General features: G+C 41.5%; 1 protein-coding gene across 1 annotated transcript; it reads left to right on the top strand.

Annotated features, from left to right (window-relative positions):
• The first annotated feature begins 814 nt into the window (after positions 1 to 814).
• On the top strand, positions 815 to 26466 carry LOC109879295 (solute carrier family 2, facilitated glucose transporter member 3-like). The gene is made up of 11 exons (XM_031787239.1): positions 815 to 1111; positions 1519 to 1693; positions 11419 to 11523; positions 12070 to 12230; positions 14106 to 14346; positions 14605 to 14767; positions 16536 to 16723; positions 19528 to 19632; positions 19774 to 19875; positions 22641 to 22844; positions 23029 to 26466. The coding sequence occupies exons 2-11, from the start codon at positions 1670 to 1672 to the stop codon at positions 23287 to 23289; spliced, it is 1554 nt and encodes a 517-aa protein (XP_031643099.1). The 5' UTR covers positions 815 to 1111; positions 1519 to 1669; the 3' UTR covers positions 23290 to 26466.
• Positions 26467 to 26563: the final 97 nt, after the last annotated feature.

Genomic DNA, 26563 nt, shown 5'->3' with positions numbered 1-26563 from the left:
ACAACATCTATTTTCTGTGATTGACATTCCATTTCTGAGGTAGAGTTGATGACCATTGCTATGAATGCTAAGAAGCCCACCTTACTGAAGCATATATCACTCCTTGGCCTATTCCTCTGTGCTGGTACAGATCTACTACTCACAGGCATACCACTGGAAGTAGGGGTGCTGAGGGTGCTGCAGAATATAAAATACAAATGTAACTTTTTTTTGTTCCACAAAATTAGTGCACTGGGCCTTTAATAGTCCTGTATTAGCGGATATATGCATCTGCAGAACGAGTTCGAGCAAAAAGACTTGTCCAGCAAAAGGCCTGGATCCACTTTCTCCAAGAATTGAACTCCCGCTGTGCAAAACGTATCTTTATCATAACCATGTCCATCAATGCAAGGCTCAGCTTGCGAGATTCTCACCACACCTTCCACCTCACTTAAATCTCCCTCATTCACTTCCAGTTCACTTCCAGAACTCGGTCTGGTGGACAGCGCACCCTGTTTGTACTTGACCCCAGACTTCTTCTACACACCATCTTCATCTTCATTAAATTCCAATTCAGCCTCTGCTTTCTTCATTCTCTTCGACCTCTTCTTCCTCCTCCATTCCTCCTTCGAAATCCACCTTTCCGTGTACCTGTCCCAATATTTTTCTCCTCCTGGCTTCGCTAGCAGCCCAGTGGCATCCCGATGTAACTCCATCTCATAATTGTCTTGCTCAACTCGAAAACGTGTCTTCTACAGGCGCCGACATTTTGAGAGAATGGGCAGTGGCACAACTCCCAACCAGCCTACACCATCCTCAAACGTTCTCTCAGACAGGATCAGACTGCCTGCCAGGCGCTGTTCAGGGCTCAAATGCCCCACGAGCGCAATTATTTGGTAAAAAAAAAGCTTGAGTTTTTACGTGTAGGAGCAAGCATGACCAGAGATTACCAGGGCGCGTAGGATGTCGGCAAAGCTAGGAAACGTGCGGACAGACTTGTGCCACTATCGTATATAAATCGGTGACGAGAGAGAGAGGGGAGCAAGTGCTAGACATTCTTCTAAGCATACAGTTCTAGATAACGGACTAAAGGGAGATACGATAACCTATTTGGCACCAAACAGGAATTACGGTAAAATAGCCTATATCGTTTTACTATTGTGAAGTTAGCAAACGTTTTTATTTGTTCATTTAGAATGAGAAGGGATATATTTATAGACGTAGATTTATTTATAGACTTTAGCCAATAGTAGTCAACAGGAGGACGCTCTATCAGAATTAGTGGTGTATAGAATAGGACGAAATGTAATGTATGCATGAAAATGAAACGTGTATCTTCACTACTTTCGTAAAATACATCATAATGTATATTGCTGCTCAAGCCAGATAGTATACTCTACAGAGGAGGTTGAATTTGTGCATCCACAGGTAGAATATACTCTGCTGTCTGTGCAGCTGCTAGGTTTGATGTGCTTCAGGTGTTTTAGTTCATCACTTCTAATGTATTAAAATGCTTCTGTTTTTATTTTTTCTCTGCAGGTGGTTCCTCTGCAAACTGCTGTTTGAACTGCCTACATTGTTAACCTTGCAAATGAGAGCCTAGTTTTGGAAGGAGAAACTCAAACAAACTATTTAACTTGGAGTTATTTGATCTTTCCTGAGGAAGTCAGACAGTGAAACATAATTCAAGATGGAGAATATGGGAGCTGGGAAGGTAAGCAACACATTAGGTCTGTCATCTTCTCACATTCTCCCCTGCTTGACTTGGACTGAAATAGGTGCTGGTACTCATTTTGGGTGCTGGTACTATTTATATTTAGGTGCAGGAACTCCACAATAGTTGTGCGATAATATTCTATAAAAGTTGCAGGAACTCAAGCAGTAGTAATTTTGAGGTGCTGGTACTCGGCTCTGGTGAGCTGATTAGATCATATGATTGTATTCATTTATTCATGTTGCTTCTTTTTGTTGTTGTTGCAGTTACAGTTTTTTATGTTTCCTTCCAAAACACAACAATGCAATTGAAATACATCACCATTTGAACCACATTAGTTACTCTACCATCACACCAGTTGTGCAACAGTATTTATACTACTACTTTTCTCCTCCACCCCTTTAAACAGTACACATTCATTTATCTCTGGTGACTATTTCATAAACAATCCTCATCCACCAGCACTGTTTCCTGAGGAAGAGTAGAGCAATGTTTTTTTTCCCTCCATGTCTTTGTCTCCCTACCTTTAATGAGTCAGTCAGAGAATGGTATTTACAAGGAGACGGGTGAACACTACTTTTCTTCTACAGGGGCTGGGGTGGAAGGGAAGTGGGAGAGGAAAGAGAGAGAGAGGGGGGGGGGGGGGTAGAGAAGGAGAAAGGGGATTGGCGGATGCTACAGATACAGGTGGCGTGTCTGAACTTGAGCGGGTCTGTTTTATTCTCTAGCCTGTACCTGCATGTAGGGCTAGGAGAGACAGACAGAATGAGTGAAGAGAGAGTGATATGTAGTAAGGGAGGTGGGTATAGGAAATGATGTGTGAGGTGAGAGAAAGGAGTAGAAAGAGTCACATGATAGAGGGAGCAATAGCAATAGTAATAGTGTGACAGAGGGATAGAGTTATAAGCCCTAGAGGCCTAGATTGGCCATCAGACCCCCCCGCCCCCCCACACACACTGCTAACCTAGTCATGATCACACTCTTAAACCACTCTAAAATACAGATGGATTCGATGCTTATTGTTACCAGATGCTTCTTCATATGGTTGCCTAACTACAACATGGCTTGTCTTTTGAAACAGGTTGCACACTGTTGGTTGTCTTTCTCTTCTTTGTGGCTTTTAGGCAATGAGACTTTCCTACCAACCGTTGATTTGAAATTGAGCTTCTTGCCAATAGCATGTCACTCACTGACCATGTTGTTACACTACATGACCAAAAGTATTTGGACACCTGCTTGTCGAACATCTCATTACAAAATCATGGGCATTAATATGAAGTTGGTCCCCCATTTGCTGCTAGAACAGCCTCCACTCTTCTGGGAAGGCTCTCCACTAGATGTTGGAACATTGCTGCGGGGACTTCCATTCAGCCACAAGAGCATTAGTGAGGTCGGGCACTGATGTTGGGTCGATTAGGCCTGGCTCACAGTCAGTGTTCCAATTCATTCCAAAGGTGTTTGATGGGGTTGAGGTCAGGCCTCTGTGCAGGCCAGTCAAGTTCTTCCACACCAATCTCAACAAACCATTTCTGTATGGATCTCGCTTTGTGCACAAGGGCATTGTCATGCTGAACAGGAAAGGGCCTTCCCCAAACTGTTGCCACAAATTTGGAAGCACAGAATCGTCTAGAATGTCATTGTATGCTGTAGTGTTAAGATTTCCCTTCACTGGAACTAAGGGACCTAGCCGAACCATGAAAACAGGCCTAGATCATTATTCGTCCTCCACCAAACTTTACAGTTTGCACTATGCATACGGGCAGGTAGCGTTCTCCTGGCATGCGCCAAACCCAGATTAATCTGATGGACTGGCAGATGGTGAAGCGTGATTCATCACTCCAGAGGACGCATTTCCACTGCTCCAGAGTCCAATGGCTATGAGCTTTACACCACTCCAGCTGACACTTGGCATTGCGCATGGTGATCTTAGGCTTGTGTGTGACTGCTCCGCCATGGAAACCCTTTCCATGAAGCTCCTGACGACCAGTTATTGTGCTGACTTTGCTTCCAGATGCAGTTTGGAACTTGGTAGTGAGTGTTGCAACCGAGGACAGACCATTTTTACACTCTAGGAGCTTTAGCACTCAGCGGTCCCGTTCTGTGAGCTTGTGTTGCCTACTATTTGCGGGTGAGCCCTTGTTGCTCCTAGACGTTTCCATTTCACAATAACACCACTTACAGTTGACAGCTCTAGCAGGGCAGAAATTTGACAAACTGACTAGTTGGAAAGGTGGCATCTTATGACGGTGCCAAGTTGAATGTTACTGACCTCTTCAGTAAGGCAATTCTACTGCCAAGGTTTGTCTATGGAGATTGCATGGCGGTGTGCTCGATTTTATACACCTGTCAGCAACAAGTGTGGCTGAAATAGCCAAATATACTACTTTGAAGGGGTGTCCACATTCTTTTGTATTTCTAGTGTATATTGACTAACAGCACTGATGGGAAATGAGAAATGTTACAAATAGGAGGTTCAAGACCCTCGTAAGGCATTCACAGTAAAATGGAGGGATTTATTGCAAAAGGAAACAGCAAAACGGTATTATACTGGGAAAGAAGTGTTAGTCTGTGGACATTGGAGGGTTGGAGTTAAGATCAGAATGAATGGTGGATTGGCCACCATGGGTGAAAATCCAGCACTTGCAGAAAGATGAAATGAGGAATAGCGAGAAAGAGGATCAGATGGACAGATAATAGGATGAGAAACAGAAGGACTTCATTATACATCAGAAATCACTTTTCCGGGCATGTGACACACACACACACACGCACACACACACACACACACACACACACACACACACACACACACACACACACACACACACACACACAGGCACACATTGACAAAAATGCACGTCTATATAGGTTTGTGTAAAACAGTTGTGCTAGTCAACAAGCTTTACAGTCTTTTTAGTATAGTACAGTATGTGTGGTATACACACACTCAACCATGCTACTCACTGTTTATTATCTATGAGTCACTTTACTCCTACCTACATGTACATATTACCTCAATTACCTCGACTAACCTATACCCCTGCACATTGACTCGGTACCGGTACCCCCTGTATATAGCCTTGTTACTGTTATTTTATTGTTGCTCTGTTATTTTTTACTTCAGTTATTTAGTAAATATTTTCTTAACTCTTTTTTTTCTTAAAACTGCATTGTTGGTTAAGGACATGTAAGTAAGCGTTTCACGGTAAGGTCTACACCTGTTGTATTCGGCGCATGTGACAAATACACTTTATTTGATTAGACACACACATACTGTAGGATTCTGCACTGTCACACACTGTGCTCCTTACTCACTCAGCCACTCCCTTATTTAGTCATGTTATGAACTGTGACAGTATTCAGAACAGTAAATGATGTGCTCACACACTCTTTCTCGCTGTCTTACTCAACATTAAAGCTGGAATCCTTAATGGTCAAACATCAGTTTGGGCTATTACAACAACAAAGAAGTTACTGGAAACAACGAACACTGTATTTTCTTCCTCAGACATTGCAGGAACGATAGTGTACCACGTTGGGTTATCAGTGTAACTTGGGTAATGAAACCCTTAGAGCATTTTATTCTTATGGCACCGGCGTCTGTGTTTTTAGTGTTAGCTCAGGTTACCTCCTTATGTAGTCATTCTGTGTCAGTTGGTCTTTGATTTGAATTATGTTCCAGAACTAGGCCTCTTAATTATGCCTCCTACACATACAGTACCAGTCAAAAGTTTGGAAACACCTACTCATTCAGTTAAAAACTTTTTTTTTTACTATATTTTCATAATCAAAACTATGAAATAACACACGTAATCATGTAGTAACCAAAAAAGTGTATTATATTTTATATTTGAGATTCTTCAAAGTAGCCACCCTCTGCCTTGATGACAGCTTTGCACACTCTTGGCATTCTTTCAACCAGCTTCATGAGGTAGTCAGTCACCTGGAATGAATTTCAATTAACAGGTGTGCCTTGGTAAAAGTTAATTTGTGGAATTTCTTTCCTTAATGCGTTTGAACCAATCAGTTGTGTTGTGATAAGGTAGGGGTGGTATACAGAACATATCCCTAGTTGGTAAAATATCAAGTCCATATTATGGTAGGAACAGCTCAGAGTTACCTCTGCCGCAGAGGATGAATTCATTACAGCTAACTGCACCTCAGGATTGCAGCCCAAATAAATACTTCACAGAGTTCAAGTAACAGACACATCTCAACATCAACTGTTCAGAATAGACTGCGTGAAACAGGCCTTCATGGTCGAATTCCTGTAAAGAAACCACTACTAAAGGACACCAATCATAAGAAGAGACTTGCTTGGGCCAAGAAACGATGGACATTAGACCGATGGAAATCTGTCCTTGGGTCTGATGAGTCCAAATTTGACATTTTTGATTCCAACCACTGTGTCTTTGTGAGACGCAGAGTAGGTGAACGAATGATCTCGGCATGTGTGGTTCCAACTGTGAAGTATGGAGGAGGAGGTGTGATGGTGTGGGGGTTCTTTGCTGGTGACACTGTCAGTGATTTATTTAGAATTCAAGGCACACTTAACTGGGATGGCTACTACAGATTTCTGCAGCGTTACGCCATCCCATCTGGGGTGCACTTAGTGGGACAATGACCCAACACACCTCCAGGCTGTGTAAGGGCTACTTGACCAAGAAGGAGAGTGATGGAGTGCTGCATCAGATGACCTGGCCTCCACAATCACCCGACCTCAACCCAATTGAGATGGTTTGGGATGAGTTGGACCGCAGAGTGAAAGAAAAGCCACCAAAAATTGCTCTGCAAATGTGGGAACTCCTTTAAGACTGTTGGAAGAGCAGTCCAGGTGAAGCTGGTTTAAAAAATGTCAAGAGTGTGCAAAGCTGTCATCAAGGCAAAGGGTGGCTACTTTGAAGAATATAAAATATATTTTGATTTGTTTTTTGGTTACTACATGATTCCATATGTTATTTCATAGTTTTGATGTCTTCACTATTATTCTGCAATGTAGAAAATAGCAAAAACAAAGAAAAACCCTTGATTGAGGAGGTGTGTCCAAACTTTTGACTGGTACTGTATATTAGGATCGTTATGATAAATTAACGATCAGTTTTCCTTTACATTCCTGTACACACGTAGCCTATAGCTCAAAACATTAAGACAAAGGAGATGATCGTGGACTACAGGAAAAGGAGGGATGAGCATTCTCATAGACAGGGCTGTAGTGGAGCAGGTTGAGAGCTTGATGTCCACATCACCAACAAACTATCATGGTCCAAACACACCAAGATAATCGTGAAGAGAGCAACAATAACGCCTATTCCCCCTCAGGAGACTGAAAAGATTTGGCACGGGTCCTCAGATCCTCAAAAAGTTCTACAGTCGTGGCCAAAAGTTTTGAGAATGACACAAATATTAATTTCCACAAAGTTTGCTGCTTCAGTGTCTTTAGATATTTTGGTCAGATGTTACTATGGAGTACTGAAGTATAATTACAAGCATTTCATAAGTGTCAAAAGATTTGATTAACAATTACATGAAGTTGATGCAAAGAGTCAATATTTGCGTGTTGACCCTTCTTTTTCAAGACCTCTGCAATCCGCCCTGGCATGCTGTTAATTAACTTCTGATCCACACCCTGACTGATAAGAATAATCAATGCTTGAAGTTTGTCAGAATTTGTGGGTTTTTGTTTGTCCACCCAAAACTCTGGGGAGTTTCCTGGCCCCAAAATATTGATGTTTTGTTTCCCAAGCCACTTAGTTATCACTTTTGCCTTATGGTAAGGTGCTCCATCATGCTGGAAAAGGCATTGTTCGTCACCAAACTGTTTGTGGATGGTTGGGAGAAGTTGTTCTCGGAGGATGTGTTGGTACCATTCTTTATTCATGGCTGTGTTCTTAGGCAAAATTGTGAGTGAGCCCACTCCCTTGGCTGAGAAGCAACCCCACACATGAATTGTCTCATAATGCTTTACTGTTGGCATGACACAGGACTGATGGTAGTGCTCACCTTGTCTTCTCCGGACAAGCTTTTTTCCGGATGCCCCAAACAATCTGAAAGGGGATTAATCTGAGAAAATGACTTTACCCCAGTCCTCAGCAGTCCAATCCCTGTACCTTTTGCAGAATATCAGTCTGTCCTTGATGTTTTTCCTAGAGAGAAGTGGCTTCTTTGCTGCCCTTCTTGACACCAGGCCATCCTCCAAAAGTCTTTGCCTCACTGTGCGTGCAGATGCACTCACACCTGCCTGCTGCCATTCCTGAGCAAGCTCTGTACTGGTGGTGCCCCGATCCCGCAGCTGAATCAACTTTAGGAGACGGTCCTGGCACTTGCTGGACTTTCTTGGGCACCCTGAAGCCTTCTTCACAACAATTGAACTGCTCCCCTTGAAGTTCTTGATGATCCGATAAATGGTTGATTTAGGTGCAATCGTACTGGCAGCAATATCAGTCAGTTATTCAAACTGAATCAGCCTGAATCAGATCTCCAGCCTTGTCCTCGTCAACACTCACACATGTGTTAACAAATCATTGACATGATTTCAGTTGGTCCGTTTGTGGCAGGGCTGAAATGCAGTGGACATATTTTTGGGAGATTCAGTTCATTTACATGGCAAAGAGGGACTTTGCAATTAATTGAAATTCTTCTGATCACTCTTCATAACATTCTGGAGTATATGCAAATTGCCATCATTGTTACGGTAAATGAGTGAAGAGGTGTGGAGTCAGGCGCAGAGAGCAAAAGATGTGGGAAAAACACACTTTAATGTCCAGGAAAAATAACATGAACAAAAGTAGGAAAACAAATTATCTGAAATAATAACGGACAGCGCGAAACCCGGAAATGCAAACAAAATACACTCAAACACAGAACAGACGAAACAAGCCCGCACGAAACAGAAGCGGGCTGAACAAACTTATATAACCCCACCCTAACAACCAAACAAGAAACAGGTGATACCAATCAGACAAAACCAAAGGAACACAGAACAATGGATCGGTGAATGCTAGTAGACCGGTGACGACGACCGCCGAGCGCCACCCGAACAAGAAGGGGAGTCACCTTCGGTAATATTCGTGACAATCATACTACAAACTGAGGCAGCAGACTTTGTGAAAATTCATGTGTCATTCTCCAAACTTTTGGCCAAGACTGTACAGCTGCACCATCGAGAGCATATTGACTGGTTGCATCACCGCCTGGTATGTCAACTTCTTGGCCTCTGACTGCATGGCACTACAGTGGGTAGTGCGTACGGCCCAGTACATCACTGGGGCCAAGCTTCCTGCCATCCAGGACCTCTATACCAGGCGGTGTCAGAGGAAGGCCCTAAAAATGGCCTAAGACTCCTGCCACCCTAGTCATAGACTCTTCTCTCTGCTACAGCAAGGCAAGCGATACCGGAGCGCCAAGGCTAGGTCCAAAAGGCTTCTTAACAGCTTCTACCCCCAAGCCATAAGACTGCTGAACAGCTAATCAAATGGCTACCCTGACTATTTGCATTGACCTCAATTATGTACATATTACCTCGACTAACCTGTATGTGTGTGTAATATTATATTAACTAATATAATCCATCAGTTATACCTTGACTGCAGTGCAATAGAACATGAACTAGAGTGTAATAGTGCAACTTAATGTTAAGTGTTATCCACCCAGCTTTATATCCTATCATATCCTATTCTGTTGCTGACAGTAGCATGAAACCATGAAAACAATATCTTGCGTTTCTTCTGGCTAGTCTTTTCTCCCTAGTAACTGGGTCTGCGTTAATCTTTTGTCTGTGTCGTGCAGCCTTCTCCTTATTAGACAACGGCATCTACAATATAAAGATAACGTGCCTTGAAAATACCTTAAAATGCCATAAAATAGTTTAAAATTATAATATTCAGTATTCATACAACAATTAAATCTGAATTAAATTAAATTATTAAGTGTTGTAAACTTGTGAAAACATGGGATAACAAAGCTACTGTCATTCAGAATAATGGGTGACATTGTGGTATAACATGAAACTTTTGTTGTGCTGAAGGACAAAAGCGTGATACTGAAGGATGGATTTCATACATAAACATATTTAACAGGCAGTTCTTTGGCCACCTATATAAAGTAATGACCTTGATCTATAAATATTATCCTTACTTTTCATTTTTAATATAGCTTTTTATAAAATAATAACATTAAAAATATGTTTTCTGTGAAGGACATGCGTTTTTGGTACAAAGATTACGAGAGGTTGAAAAGGTGAAATCATCAGAGGTTTACTCACCTCATCACATTGATAGAGGGTCTTCAATGGGTCTTCTTTGTGATTTCACACACTGTCACATGATTACCTTTAAAATGGCTTTTTACCTTTGTGATACTGAATGACATTGATGAAGAGCAAAAGTCCAGACAAAAGTTATTTTAAAAAAAGAGATTTTTTAGATTCAGTATGTTGCCCATTAGTCTATATATTGTTGCAAACACACATAATTATGCCATGAGTGTTAATTTGTATTTTTAGGATGAATTTCTCAATTTTAAAAACAATTTTAACACGGACAGTTTCACTGAAGGACATTTTGACACTTTAGAGCTCAATAACTCCCTTAATTGAATAGTTTGCAACACCAATATTTCTAGGTCAAGAGAAGGGTAAGAGTTGAGTGATTTAACATTATATTTTTACATATTTCTCTTTTTATGTTAAATGAATGGTCTTTGAACACCAAATTTAAACGTCTCGTCTTTGGCCCATCTACTTGTATGTGTAATAGTGTGTGTCATAAAGAGTAGCCTACCTTTGTGTAATAATAACTGACACTGTTATGTCACTTTCCTACAGCCTACATTCTCTGTAAAAGAGATGTGGTATTTGAGATGAGTAGGTTTTGGTCCGTTAAAAGAGACCACATCAAACAGGGTTTCTTTCCCTGGTCTGGCCCAGGGCTTTGTATAGCAGACTTTCATTATAACCAATCAGCTTGGTGCTGCTATGTTGCTCAGCTTGGTGCTGCTATGTTGCCCAGCTTTAAATGTCACAACTGACTATCATTCATCAAAAACCCACAGCTAAAAAGAAAACAACTTCATGCCAGATGTATTCACTCGGTATTTGTTTAAGTAGTAGTTAGGATTAGTATATTAACGCATATTGGACTGGTATAACAGCCGAACCCAATACAATAGGCCTCAACAGTAAAATAAAGTAGCATAAATCCATAGTAGCATAGAGTCTCTATTCTTCTCACAGTTCATCCTCAAGACTCCGGGTCGATCAGGATTGCGAAACATGGTTCCATTTCTACTGTTTTGTAACACCGAGGCTAGCGTGGCAGTGTAGACAGTGACAGCTTGTGGGTGCTCAGAGAGAAAGCAGAAGAGAGGGAGAACAATCACAAACAGAATGGTTCATTGTGTATGTTCTACTGTCACTGGGAACAACAAGAGCCTTGTGAGCCAAGACACTGGCTATGATGACAATGACAGAATTATTGTACACTACATCTCCATCCATATGCATTAGACCAGTGGATATCTAATTTCCTGTTTCTCTCTCTCTCTCTCTCTCTCTCTCTCTCTCTCTCTCTCTCTCTCTCTCTCTCTCGCTATCCTTTTCTCTGTCACTTTCTTGTTATCTGTTTCTCTCTCTCTATTATTTTAACACCCCTCTCCCTCCATCACTCCCTCTCTCTCCCCATTTTCACTCCCCCTCTCTCTTCCTCCCTCTATCCGTCCTCCATCCCCAGAAGAAGAAGGGAGTGACCTGTTACCTCCTCTACTGCATCACTACAGCCGTCATCGGCTCCCTGCAGTTCGGATACAACACAGGAGTCATCAATGCCCCTGAGCAGGTGTGTGTGTGTGTGTGTGTGTGTGTGTGTGTGTGTGTGTGTGTGTGTGTGTGTGTGTGTGTGTGTGTGTGTGTGTGTGTGTGTGTGTGTGCGTGTGCGTGCGTGTGTGCGTGTGTGTGTGTGTGTGTGTGTGTGTAATACGGGAGTGGTCATAATGGTCATCATTATTAATGTATTATTAGTTCAAAAAGGATTGATACCTCCTTTTATAATCAACTTAGCATTGTGTCATACTAGTTGGCACACGCACACACACACACACACACACACACACACACACACACACACACACACACACACACACACACACACAGAGTTGGGTGGATGTGCTGTTGTTTTCAACTTTGTTTCCCCCTTGTGGGCAGTCAGTGGCAGTACTCATCTGTATTGACTATAACAGTCAGGGCTGGAACAGGGCTGGAACAAATGCCTGCACCCTCTGTACATCTCCAGGACTAGGATTTTAGACCACTTGTCTAAATCGTCAGTGATATTCCCACCCTTTAACCTCTGAAGGTTCTAAGGTTCTGTCATCTCCACTCTCAGAAACTGCGACGGTTCTTCCAGAATGTGTCTATGGATCGTTATGGAGAACCCTTCTCCTCTGGGACTAACACCATGGTTTGGAGCTTCGCTGTGGCCATCTTCAGTGTGGGGGGCATGGTTGGGTCCTTGTCTGTGGGGGTCATGGTGGACAGGTTTGGGAGGTGAGTTAAGGACTAATGATACAAAGAAATGCAGATGTACAGTAAATGTGTGTGTGGAAGTGGTTTTGTATCTGTAATGACTTTGTACTGTTTTATTCATTTTATTCCCAGCACCACAATGAGAGTTGTGCGGCTTGTAAATATTTGCTCTCAAAGATGAGCCAAGGGCCTTTATTCGATTCTGTGCTGTAATGTTAATTGAGGCTCTAATGTTCAATGCGGTCTAACCTCCTAACTAGAGGTCGACCGATTATGATTTTTCAACTCCGATACGGATACCGATAAAGAATATTGGAGGACCAAAAAAAGCCGATACCGATTAATCGTCCGATTATTTATATATATATTTGTAATAATGACAATTACAACAATACAGAATAAACACTCATTTTAACTTAAAATAATGATTCAATAAAATCAATTTAGTGTCAAATAAATGGTTTAAATAATGCAAAAACCCAGTGTTGGAGAAGAAAGTAAAAGTGCAATATGTGCCATGTAAAAAAGCTAACGTTTAAGTTCCTTGCTCAGAACATATGAAAGCTGGTGGTTCCTTTTAACATGAGTCTTCAATATTCCCAGGTAAGAAGTTTTAGGTTGTAGTTATTATAGGACTATTTCTCTCTATACCATTTGTATTTCATATATCTTTGACTATTGTATGTTCTAACAGGTACTTTAGTATTGCCAGCCTAATCTCGGGAGTTGATAGGCTTGAAGTCATAAACAGCGCAATGCTTGAGGCACAGCGAAGAGCTGCTGGCAAATGCAGGAAAGTGCTGTTTGAATGAATGCTTACGAGCCTGCTGCTGCCTACCCCCACTCAGTAAGACTGCTCTATCAAATCATGACTTAATTATAATATAATAACACACAGAAACCCGAGCCTTAGATCATTAATATGGTCAAATCCGGAAACTATAATTTTGAAAACAAAGCGTTTATTCTGTCAGTGAAATACGGAACCGTTACGTATTTTATCTAACGAGTGGCATCCCTAAGTCTAAATATTGCTGTTACATTGCACAACTTTCAATATTATGTCATAATTATGTACAATTCTGGCAAATTAATTAGTTAGGAAGAAATGGTCTTCACACAGTCCAGGCGGCCCAAACTGCTGCATATACCCTGCCTCTGCTTGCACAGAACGCAAGAGAAGTGACACAATTTCCCTAGTTAAAAGAAATTCATGTTAGCCAGCAATATTAACTAAATGTGCAGGTTTAAAAATCTATACTTGTGTGTATTGATTTTAAGAAAGGCATTGATGTTTATGGTTAGGTACACATTGGTGCAATGACAGTGCTTTTTTCGCGAATGCGCTTGTTAAATCACCCGTTTGGCGAAGTAGGCTGTGATTCAATGATAAATTATCAGGCACCGCATCGATTATATGCAATGCAAGACAATCTAGATAAACTAGTAATATCATCAACCATGTGTAGTTAACTACTGATTATGTGAAGATTGATTGTTTTTTATAAGATATGTTTAATGCTAGCTAGCACCTTACCTTGGCTCCTTCCTGCACTCGCATAACAGGTAGTCAGCCTGCCACGCAGTCTCCTCGCTGAGTACAACGTAATCGGCCATAATCGGTGTCCAAAAATGACGATTACCGATTCTTAGGAAAACTTGAAATCAGCCCTAATTAATCGGCCATTCCAATGAATCGGTCAACCTCTACTCCTAACCTGGCCTCATCTCACCTCACTTCATCACTCTTTATTTAGCAGGCCATTCATGGTCTCTGGCAGGGCACTGGACTAAATGGCTTCCCCCATCTTTCTAACCACCACACATTTTTCCTCCCACTGTCCTTCTTTTCTTTCCCCTTTTCCTATCCTCCTCTCTCTCTCTCCCTCTCCCCAGGCGGAAGTCCATGCTCCTGGCCAATGTGCTGGCCCTTCTGGGTGGAACTCTGATGGGTCTGTCCAGCCTGTGTAAGTCCTTTGAGATGGTCATCATTGGCAGGCTGGTCATTGGCGTGTTCTGTGGCCTGTGTACGGGACTGACGCCCATGTATGTGGGAGAGCTGGCCCCCACGCACCTCAGGGGGGCATTCGGCACCCTCCACCAGCTGGGAGTGGTCATTGGCATCCTGGTGGCACAGGTACCACAGAGAGGACCAGGCACTGGTTCACTTTCATTTAGGTTATTTTGGTTCAAACTCTACTGAGTTTATTGTAATTAATTGAATGTTATTGAGGTCAACTGATTTAAATGCTGTTAATTTCACTGAATGTAATTGACCGATCTCCTTTTTCTATATAATCAAGTCAGTTAAATCTGTTTTAGTTTGAGAATAACTTTTTCTACTACCTTAAGCTTTAACCCTGGCCATCCTGTTGTCCCTCTCTCTGCTCTGTAGGTCTTTGGTCTGGAGTTTCTGCTGGGGTCAGACTCCCTGTGGCCCCTCCTGCTGTCCCTGACGGCCATCCCTGCTGTGGTGCAGAGCATCATGTTGCCCTTCTGCCCAGAGAGCCCCCGCTACCTCCTCATCAGCCTAAACCAGGAGGAGGAGGCTCGCAAAGGTCAGGGAGAGGAGACATGTTACTGATCATATTACACATAGGGGATGTTACTGATCATATTACACATAGGAGATGTTACTGATCACATTAAATCAAATCAAATCAAATTTATTTATATAGCCCTTCGTACATCAGCCGATATCTCAAAGTGCTGTACAGAAACCCAGCCTAAAACCCCAAACAGCAAGCAATGCAGGTGTAGAAGCACGGTGGCTAGGAAAAACTCCCTAGAAAGGCCAATACCTAGGAAGAAACCTAGAGAGGAACCAGGCTATGTGGGGTGGCCAGTCCTCTTCTGGCTGTGCCGGGTGGAGATTATAACAGAACATGGCCAAGATGTTCAAATGGTCGAATAATAATAAGGCAGAACAGTTGAAACTGGAGCAGCAGCACAGTCAGGTGGAAGTTGAAACTGGAGCAGCAGCATGGCCAGGTGGACTGGGGACAGCAAGGAGTCATCATGTCAGGTAGTCCTGGGGCATGGTCCTAGGGCTCAGGTCAGTTGAAACTGGAACAGCAGCATGGCCAGGTGGACTGGGGACAGCAAGGAGTCATCATGTCAGGTAGTCCTGGGGCATGGTCCTAGGGCTCAGGTCCTCCGAGAGAGAGAAAGAAAGAGAGAAGGAGAGAATTAGAGAACGCACACTTAGATTCACACAGGACACCGAATAGGACAGGAGAAGTACTCCAGATATAACAAACTGACCCCAGCCCCCCGACACATAAACTACTGCAGCATAAATACTGGAGGCTGAGACAGGAGGGGTCAGGAGACACTGTGGCCCCATCCGAGGACACCCCCGGACAGGGCCAAACAGGAAGGATATAACCCCACCCACTTTGCCAAAGCACAGCCCCCACACCACTAGAGGGATATCTTCAACCACCAACTTACCATCCTGAGACAAGGCTGAGTATAGCCCACAAAGATCTCCGCCACGGCACAACCCAAGGGGGTCCTACATTACACATAGGAGATGTTACTGATCATATTATACATAGGAGATGTTACTGATCATATTATACATAGGGGATGTTACTGATCATATTACACATAGGATATGTTACTGATCATATTACACATAAGATATGTTACATATCATTTTAAATAAAGGAGGTGTTACTGATCATATTACACATAGGAGATGTTACTGATCAAATTAAATAAAGGAGATGTTACTGATCATGTTACACATAGGAGATGTTACTGATCATATTACACATAAGATGTGTTACTGATCATAACAAACCTAGGATATGTTATTGATCATATTAAATAAAGGAGATTTTACAGATGAATATTACACATAAGATATGTTACTGATCATATTAAATCATGGAGATGTTACTGATCATATTAAATAATGGAGATGCTACTGATCATATTTTATATAGGAGGTGTTACTGATCATATTAAATAATGGAGATGTTACTGATCATATTTTACATAGGAGGTGTTACTGATCATATTAAATAAAGGAGATGTTACTGATCATATTTTACATAGGAGGTGTTACTGATCATATTAAATAAAGGAGATGTTACTGATCATATTTTACATAGGAGGTGTTACTGATCATATTAAATAAAGGAGATGTTACTGATCATATTGCACAGTACTCATTTAGGTAACTTTTCTATTTGACTGTTTACTTAGAAACAATGTGGTGTAAAAGTAATTACATGACAATTACTCTGTTGTTTATTTGGGATTCATTAGTATCAGAAAGTATCTTGTATTTAAAAAAATATCTCGCCCTCCCTCCAGCCCTGGTGCGTCTGCGTGGCTGTGGGGACGTAAGTGATGACATCCAGGAGATGAAGGAAGAAGGGATGAAGATGGGCATGGAGAAGAAGGTCACTATTCCAGAACTCTTCCGCTCGCCAGCCTACCGTCAGCCAATCATCATCGCCATCATCCTGCAGCTCTCCCAGCAGCTCTCTGGCATCAACGCGGTGAGTAGACTACAACTCACAATGCAACATAATTAGGGCCAGGAGTTATTCCATACTACATTATCAAACTAGGAAAAACATTAGGGAAAAAAAGCCTTTAAGAAGGACAGAGAGTTTTTCCTTCTCTTAATCCATGACCCCTGATCTAACAATACATGACAGGTGGAAGCAATATGGTGGAAACCTATCCAGCCCTTTTATAAATTAGTAATGAAGGAAAGGAGATGAGGAAAGAGAAGCATAACCACAGATTTCAAAAGAATAAGTTCTCAATGAGCCTTTCCAGATCAAGTTATTACGTATAGGCATATGTAGTAGGACGTGTAATGTTGCAACTCTCACAGTTCTAAACTTGTTCAGTTTATGTCTCAGTTGTTGAATCTTGTTATGTTCATACAAATATTTACACATGTTAAGTTTGCTGAAAATATACGCAGTTGACAGTGAGAGGACATTTATTTTTTTGCTGAGTTTATTACACATAGGAGATGTTACTGATCATATTACACATTGGAGATGTTACTGATCATATTACACATATGATATGTTACTGATCATATTACACATATGAGATGTTACTGATCATATTACACATTGGAGATGTTACTGATCATTTTACACATATGATATGTTACTGATCATATTACACATATGAGATGTTACTGATCATATTACACATTGGAGATGTTACTGATCATATTACACATATGAGATGTTACCGATCATATTACACATATGAGATGTTACTGATCATATTACACATTGGAGATGTTACTGATCATATTACACATAGGAGATGTTATCGATCATATTAAATAAAGGAGATGTTACTGATCATATTAAATAAAGGAGATGTTACTGATCATATTACACACAGGATATGTTACTGATCATATTACACATAGGATGTGTTACTGATCACAACAAACCTAGGATATGTTATTGATCATATTAAATAAAGGAGATTTTACAGATGAATATTACACATAAGATATGTTACTGATCATATTAAATCATGGAGATGTTACTGATCATATTAAATAATGGAGATGCTACTGATCATATTTTACATAGGAGGTGTTACTGATCATACTAAATAATGGAGATGCTACTGATCATATTTTACATAGGAGGTGTTACTGATCATATTAAATAATGGAGATGTTACTGATCATATTAAATAATGGAGATGCTACTGATCATATTTTACATAGGAGGTGTTACTGATCATATTAAATAATGGAGATGTTACTGATCATATTTGACATAGGAGGTGTTACTGATCATATTAAATAAAGGAGATGTTACTGATCATATTAAATAATGGAGATGTTACTGATCATATTTTACATAGGAGGTGTTACTGATCATATTAAATAAAGGAGATGTTACTGATCATATTAAATAAAGGAGATGTTACTGATCATATTTTACATAGGAGGCGTTACTGATCATATTAAATAAAGGAGTTGTTACTGATCATATTTTACATAGGAGGTGTTACTGATCATATTAAATAAAGGAGATGTTACTGATCATATTAAATAAAGGAGATGTTACTGATCATATTGCACAGTACTCATTTAGGTAACTTTTTTATTTGACTGTTTACTTAGAAACAATGTGGTGTAAAATGTAGGGATGTAGGGGGAAAAAAGCCTTTAAGAAGGACAGAGAGTTTTTCCTTCTCTTAATCCATGACCCCTGATCTAACAATACATGACAGGTGGAAGCAATATGGTGGAAACCTATCCAGCCCTTTTATAAATTAGCATAACCACAGATTTCAAAAGAATACGTTCTCAATGAGCCTTTCCAGATCAAGTTATTACGTATAGGCATATGTAGTAGGACGTGTAATGTTGCAACTCTCACAGTTCTACGGAAGTCACAGTTCAACGTTAGAATACTGAAACTAAATGATTCAGTGAAGAGATGCCAACATACAGAGACTGTCAAGGCACCACCTCCTCTTCAGCCCAGAGGCTGAGGATGGAAGCGTTTTATTAAGTGGAATGGATGTAGCATAATAACATGACTAGCGGGATGATCACCCTAAGATCTAATGGAGATTGTCTGTTGATAAGGTCAGTTAACCTGGCTGTCAGTCTGAGTTAGCGTTAGCCAAGTTTATCCTGACTCAGACAGACCCAGGTTAAAGGTCAATGCAATGACCTTTAGACTGGGCCTAATTCAGACGGCTGTTAGAGGGCTCTTTTACTGAACAATGTGTATGTTTCATATGATTGTGTTTTTCTTTTCGTGTTTTGTGTTTGATGTGTTGATAGATATGTATAGCAAAATTGTTGTTTATTGATGTGTATATAGATATGTATAGTAAAACTGTTGTATATTGATGTGTATATAGATATATATAGTAAAACTGTTGTTTATTGATATGTATATAGATATGTATAGTGAAACTGTTGTTTATTGATATGTATAGTGAAACTGTTGTTTATTAATGTGTATATAGATATATATAGTAAAACTGTTGTTTATTGATGTGTATATAGATATGTATAGTAAAACTGTTGTTTATTGGTGTTCATGCAGGGCTCATCTGCTAAAGAGACTGTGGTCTCAGCATGACTCCCTTCTTAAATAAAGGTTACATAAAACAATTATAAATACAGCATCAATCAAACCCAGATGGCCACAGAACACACTGAAACAACAGCCCTCTCTCTGTCTGTAGGAGTAAACATGGGTCGACAACAACTAGATTTAACTAGATACATATCCTCATATTGGTTATGAATCAATAATCAACTTCCTCTCCCTCTCTCCTACTTCCTCCTCAGGTATTCTACTATTCGACAGGTATATTTGACACTGCCGGGGTGACCCAGCCCATCTACGCCACTATAGGAGCTGGGGTGGTCAACACTCTATTCACAGTGGTGTCTGTAAGTATTTTAACACATATCTGGTCAAGTATAATAATACAGAAATAGTACAGTTTGATAGTGCACTACCTTAGACCAGATTCCAATATTAAATGTAATACCCTTAGACACATTCTAAGCACGTCCTTGTTTGATTCACAGCTCTTTCTGGTGGAGAGGGCAGGACGAAGGACCCTGCACCTTATCGGATTGGCTGGAATGGCTGTCAGTGCTCTGCTCATGACCATCTCCCTCTCATTGGTGGTGAGTTTGAATCTTGGCTGTCCATCATTTCAAATGTCAAGAACCCGACAATAACTATTCTTGTCACACCATAAATATCCTTGACTGGATTTAACTCCACTGCTTAACATAAAAAATTATCCGCCGCCATTGTTACAACCCCTATTACTAGCCTGTTCAACCTCTCTTTCGTATCGTCTGAGATTCCTAAAGATTGGAAAGCGGCCGCAGTCATCCCCCTCTTCAAAGGGGGTGACACTCTAGACCCAAACTGTTACAGACCTATATCCATCCTGCCCTTCTAAAGTCTTCGGAAGCCAAGTGAACAAACATATCACAGACCATTTCGAATCCCACCGTACCTTGTCCGCTATGCAATCTGGTTTCCAAGCTGATCATAGGTGCACCTCAGCCACGCTCAAGGTCCTAAACGACATCATAACCGCCATCGATAAAAGACAGTACTGTGCAGCCGTCTTCATTGACCTGGCCAAGGCTTTCGACTCTGTCAATCACTGTATTCTTATCGGCAGACTCAACAGCCTTTAATGACTGCCTCGCCTGGTTCACTAACTACTTCTCAGGTAGAGTTCAGTGTGTCAAATTGGAAGGCCTGTTGTCCGGACCTCTGGTGGTCTCTATGGGGGTGCCGCAGGGTTAAATTCTCAGGCCGACTCTTTTCTTTGTATATATCAATGATGCCGCTCTTGCTGCTGGTGATTCTTTGATCCACCTCTACGCAGACCTCACCATTCTGTATACATCTGGCCCTTCTTTGGACAAATCAAATCAAATCAAATTTATTTATATAGCCCTTCGTACATCAGCTGATATCTCAAAGTGCTGTACAGAAACCCAGCCTAAAACCCCAAACAGCAAGCAATGCAGGTGTAGAAGCACGGTGGCTAGGAAAAACTCCCTAGAAAGGCCAATACCTAGGAAGAAACCTAGAGAGGAACCAGGCTATGTGGGGTGGCCAGTCCTCTTCTGGCTGTGCCGGGTGGAGATTATAACAGAACATGGCCAAGATGTTCAAATGTTCATAAATGACCAGCATGGTCGAATAATAATAAGGCAGAACAGTTGAAACTGGAGCAGCAGCACAGTCAGGTGGAAGTTGAAACTGGAGCAGCAGCATGGCCAGGTGGACTGGGGACAGCAAGGAGTCATCATGTCAGGTAGTCCTGGGGCATGGTCCTAGGGCTCAGGTCAGTTGAAACTGGAACAGCAGCATGGCCAGGTGGACTGGGGACAGCAAGGAGTCATCATGTCAGGTAGTCCTGGGGCATGGTCCTAGGGCTCAGGTCCTCCGAGAGAGAGAAAGAAAGAGAGAAGGAGAGAATTAGAGAACGCACACTTAGATTCACACAGGACACCGAATAGGACAGGAGAAGTACTCCAGATATAACAAACTGACCCCAGCCCCCCGACACATAAACTACTGCAGCATAAATACTGGAGGCTGAGACAGGAGGGGTCAGGAGACACTGTGGACCCATCCGAGGACACCCCCGGACAGGGCCAAACAGGAAGGATATAACCCCACCCACTTTGCCAAAGCACAGCCCCCACACCACTAGACACTGTGTTAACAAACCTCCAAATGAGCTTCAACGCCATTCAACACTCCTTCCGTGGCCTCCAACTGCTCTTAAATGCTAGTAAAACTAAATGCATGCTCTTCAACCGATCACTGCCTGTACCCGCCCGCCCGACTAGCATCACTACTCTGGACGGTTCTGACTTAGAATATGTGGACAACTATAAATACCTAGGTGTCTGGCTAGACTGTAAACTTTCCTTCCAGACTCACATTAAGCGTCTCCAATCCAAAGTTAAATCTAGAATCGGCATCCTATTTCGCAACAAAGCCTCCTTCACTCATGCTGCCAAACATACCCTGGTAAAACTGACTATCCTACCGATCCTTGACTTCGGCGATGTCATTTACAAAATAGCCTCCGACACTCTACTCAGCAAATTGGATGCAGTCTATCACAGTGTCATCCGTTTTGTCACCAAAGCCCCATATACTACCCACCACTGCGACCTGTATGCTCTCGTTGGCTGGTCCTAGCTACATATTCGTCGTCAAACCCACTGGCTCCAGGTCATCTATAAGTCCTTGCTAGGTAAAGCTCTGCCTTATCTCAGCTCACTTGTCACCATAGCAACACCCACCGGTAGCACACGCTCCAGCAGGTTTATTTCACTGGTTATGCCCAAAGCCAACACCTCCTTTGGCTTCCTTTCCTTCCAGTTCTCTGCTGCCAATGAAAATCACTGAAGTTGGAGACTCATATCTCCCTCACTAACTTTAAGCGTCAGCTGTCAGAGCAGCTTACTGATCGCTGCAGCTGTACACAGCTCATCTGTAAATAGCCCATCTAACCAACTACCTACCTCATCCCGATATTTGTTTTTGTTTTTCTGCTCTTTTGCACACCAGTATTTCTACTTGCACATCCTCACCTACACATATATCACTCCAGTGTAAATTGCTAAAATGTAATTACTTCGCCACTATTGGCCTATTTATTGCATTACCTCCTTACTTCATTGGCACAGACTGTATAAAGATTTTTCTAGTGTGTTATTGACTGTTTGTTTATCCCATGTTTAACTCTGTGTTGTTTTTTTTGTCGCACTACTTTGCTTTATCTTGGACAAGTCGCAGTTGTAAATGAGAACTTGTTCTCAACTGGCCTACCTGGTTAAATAAAGGTGAAAAAAAACCTAAAACAAACATGTTTGATCCCTCCATTCCCTCCCTCCTCTCTGAGTAGAAGACCAACCCGTCTCTGAGCTACCTGGCCATCGTGGCGGTGTTTGCCTTCGTGGCCAGTTTTGAGATGGGTCCAGGTCCTATCCCATGGTTCATAGTTGCTGAGTTGTTCTCCCAGGGGCCTCGGCCTGCAGCTATGGCCGTCGCCGGCTGCTCCAACTGGACCGCCAACTTCCTGGTCGGGCTGGGCTTCCCCAAACTGGAGGTTGGTTGTTCTTCCTCATCCTACCCCTCGTACTACAGACACATATGTATATGTATCAAGATAAATCTGCAGGCCTCAAAGCTGAATGAATGGGATTGGCACCATTATAAGACCAAAACATCAGACAAACTTTACAGCTTAGATTGTGTTTCTCTCTAACCTCCTCTCTCTCTCTCCTTTACAGGAGCTGTGTGGTCCTTACGTCTTCATCATCTTCATGATCTTCCTCATATTCTTCATCGTCTTCACCTACTTCAAAGTCCCGGAGACCAAGGGGCGGACCTTTGACGACATTGCCAAAGGATTCGCCGGCACTGCAGGAGCCCAATCTCCTCCCCCAGAGGGTATGGTCACCCTGCCCGTCTCCCCGACAACGGAGAAAGTTCCAATGGTTGAGTTTCCGACGGAAGAGAAGGAGAACAAGGGATCGTCAGCGAATCTGTAGATAGTGGAACAGTTAGAGAACAGGGTTACAGGGTTAGACAAGCCCCTTGTGCATTGATACTGTAATGTAGTTTAAGTTCAAAACAAAATCCATTTGAGGTTGAATTGGACTTTTAAAGTGCAGGACTAGAGATATGCACTGTTATGGAAAAGAGCTTCCATATGAAATAGCAGCTTAGTGTGGGTGTGTGTATAGTGTGTGTTGGGAATAGGGTCGGGGATGATAATGCAGGCATCATGAGAGTACGTGTCAAAGAGGATCTATGTTTACTGTGTGTCAGTATGTGTGTGTGTGTGTGTGTGTGTGTGTGTGTGTGTGTGTGTGTGTGTGTGTGTGTGTGTGTGTGTGTGTGTGTGTGTGTGTGTGTGTGTGTGTGTGTGTGTGTGTGTGTGTGTGTGTGTGTGTGTGCCTTCAGTCATTTTCTTTTAAACTGCCTAAAGTATTTATTACTGTAAGTTATTAATGATAATTTGTAATGATCTTTTACCAATGCCCAAGTAATTTATGACATTTATTTTTAGGTGACTTACCTCATAGAGGTAATCATTAATTAATCAATGACAATTTTTTATGGTACTTTTTAATGATTGACATTACAATAAAAACCTTTATAGTATTAGCATTTAAGAGGATAAACATTCCAACAAATATGTTCAGTAATAAACTTCCCGTATTGTCCTTCACTTGGGTGAAAGGGTATTAGGATTTGGGTGGGTTTGGGAGGATAGTACGGGAACCTAAAAAGGGTTTCATCTGAAATCCTCTCTGCCTGGTGTATCCTAACCTAGCATATCTGTCTCTCTGCCTGGTGTATCCTAACCTAGCCTATCTGTCTCTCTGCCTGGTGTATCCTAACCTAGCCTATCTGTCTCTCTGCCTGGTGTATCCTAACCTAGCCTATCTGTCTCTCTGCCTTGTGTATCCTAACCTAGCCTATCTGTCTCTCTGCCTGGTGTATCCTAACCTAGCCTATCTGTCTCTCTGCCTGGTGTATCCTAACCTAGCCTATCTGTCTCTCTGCCTGGTGTATCCTAACCTAGCCTATCTGTCTCTCTGCCTGGTGTATCCTAACCTAGCCTTTACTTCTCTGGAGCCTGACCTTGAACTGTCACAGAGACTCAACAGCACGACGTGTCTCTCCATGAACACTGCTTCAGCTAGAACACTGGCCCACCAATGGCTCACCCATATCTGTGGCTTCTGTCTGCCTCATCAGACTACAGTATACGCTTCCAATGCCTGGCTGGCCTATCATAGCTATGCTAATGAGGAGTTCAGTAGTAAAATGTATTCAAATCTCCAAATAGTACATCAAACATAGATTCTGGGTTTGGCCTGATAACAGTCTCTTCAAGACAGTTAGATTGAGAGAATGTGTGGAGGAACATTGAAGAATCTAAGATGTACTCCAACTCATGGGGCAGCAGGTAGCCTAGTGGTTAGAGTGTTGGGCCAGTAGTCAAAAGATCACTGGATCAAATCCCCGAGCTGACAGGGTAAAAATCTGTCGTTCTGCTCCTGAACAAGGCAGTTAACCCACTGTTTCCCGGTAGGCTGTCATTGTAAGTAAGAGTTTGTTCTTAACTGACTTGCCTAGTTAAATAAATGTTAAATAAAAACATGTATGTATCAGATAGGGGTAGAGGTAATATATGGAGCAAAGCCATTCAAGCCCTATGGAACAATGACATTCAACTAGTACTTGGAAGGTCTACATTGACCTCAGTATGATGTATAGTGGCTGCACAGTTTTTGGAGTGAGATCTAACAGTCTAACGTGAGCTGTGTTTGCTTTGTGTGTGAAGACTTCTATATATTCTATATATCATAGAATAGAATTTATCATAGACTACATCTGAATGTGAATTTCTAGTCATTTTAACAACCTACCAAGTGTGAAGTATATGATCACAGTAGAAGACAATATATGATTTGTTAGGAACATAGATTTGTTAGGAACATCCTGAAAATAGTTGTTCCAACGAGGTGTTAAATGAGAGCATATACCAACCCTAGAGTAATAGTATTTATTGTGACAACAACAGTGTGTAAAAATCATGACATTTCAGTGGTGTAATACTGTATTGTGATTGTGGAGTCTTGTGTAGGTTTTGACCAGGTTAGTTGTTGTTATACATGGTTGTAAGTTATTTCTACTATATTGTAGCTAGTATTCCCTAATGATGGCAAATATCTTCTCTGTGTCTCATACAGTATCTACTAATGCATTTTGGTTGTGTTATTACTCATGTGATGTTGTTACTCATTGATAACTGAGCACTTTTCTACCTTTTGGCCTAAAACAACATTTGACCTATCATCACTTTGGCAATCTGGCTTTTCTTCGATGGTTGTGAATGTGGTGTGTACATATGTGTCTGTTACAAAATACATTCCTGTTATGATAGCTTTCCTCATAACTTTCATAACTCATTTCATCATGTTTCTGACACTGCTGCTTGCACTCTGCACACACTACTGAATGTAACTATCGTGATATACTCTACCATTCGCTGCCATACATATTGTGCTAACATGATGTTAATGTGGATATTATGAATGCAATGGTTCAATGGGCGCTCTTGTGTATTAATTAATTGTCTTAGTATGTAAATGTTCCACTGTACAGAATAATTTTTTCTTCTTAAATAATTACATTTCTTGGTCCAATCCTTTTTCATTTTAACAACCTAGAAAGTTTAAGAATAGCCTCCCTCCTTGTCCACTGTACAAAAACCTGACGCCCCACACCCCTGCAAACCCCCAGTGTGTATGAGAGAGAGAGAGAGAGAGAGACTGTATAAATTAGTGTTTTTTTCTTCCTTATTATGTTGTAATAAAGAGTCACTCAAGCTTTGAACAACTAAAATAAAATATGTTTTTATTTTAAAGGGAATCTGTGACTATATTTTTGCGCCATTGAAAAATGAGAAGAGTCTTATATTCTCAGTTGGGGTTTTTTCTTCCTCAAAGACATAAAGTCACTTTCTGTGTATATCAACCTCACTGTATGTATTCTGTGTGTGTTTATACTATGGTTATTTCTGTGTTCTTCTTCTTGGTGGAAACTACATTTCCCACGATACAACACAAAACCTCCTCTGCCTTGTAGAATTCACTAAACACTGTAACAACGTAATGACGTTTGACCTGGAAATAAAGCCACTAGTGACCATACCAACTGGTGAGTGCTGATTCCTTGTACAGTCAAACACTCAACTCCCAGTTAGTGCAGCACATGTGATAAGTGCAGTGCACATCACCAGTCCTCATT

The sequence above is a fragment of the Oncorhynchus kisutch genome, linkage group LG13 (genome assembly GCF_002021735.2).
Source record: "Oncorhynchus kisutch isolate 150728-3 linkage group LG13, Okis_V2, whole genome shotgun sequence".
Taxonomy (NCBI): domain Eukaryota; kingdom Metazoa; phylum Chordata; class Actinopteri; order Salmoniformes; family Salmonidae; genus Oncorhynchus; species Oncorhynchus kisutch.
The sequence above is the reverse complement of the archived record's forward strand: the minus strand, read 5'-3'. Positions and strand labels throughout refer to the sequence as shown.

Coding starts and splice junctions, on each gene's coding strand:
- LOC109879295 (XM_031787239.1), top strand. CDS start 1,670: ATGGAGAATATGGGAGCTGGGAAG. Junction 16,724..19,527: donor AGCTCTCTGGCATCAACGCG/GTGAGTAGACTA, acceptor CTTCCTCCTCAG/GTATTCTACTATTCGACAGG. Junction 19,633..19,773: donor CTCTATTCACAGTGGTGTCT/GTAAGTATTTTA, acceptor TTTGATTCACAG/CTCTTTCTGGTGGAGAGGGC.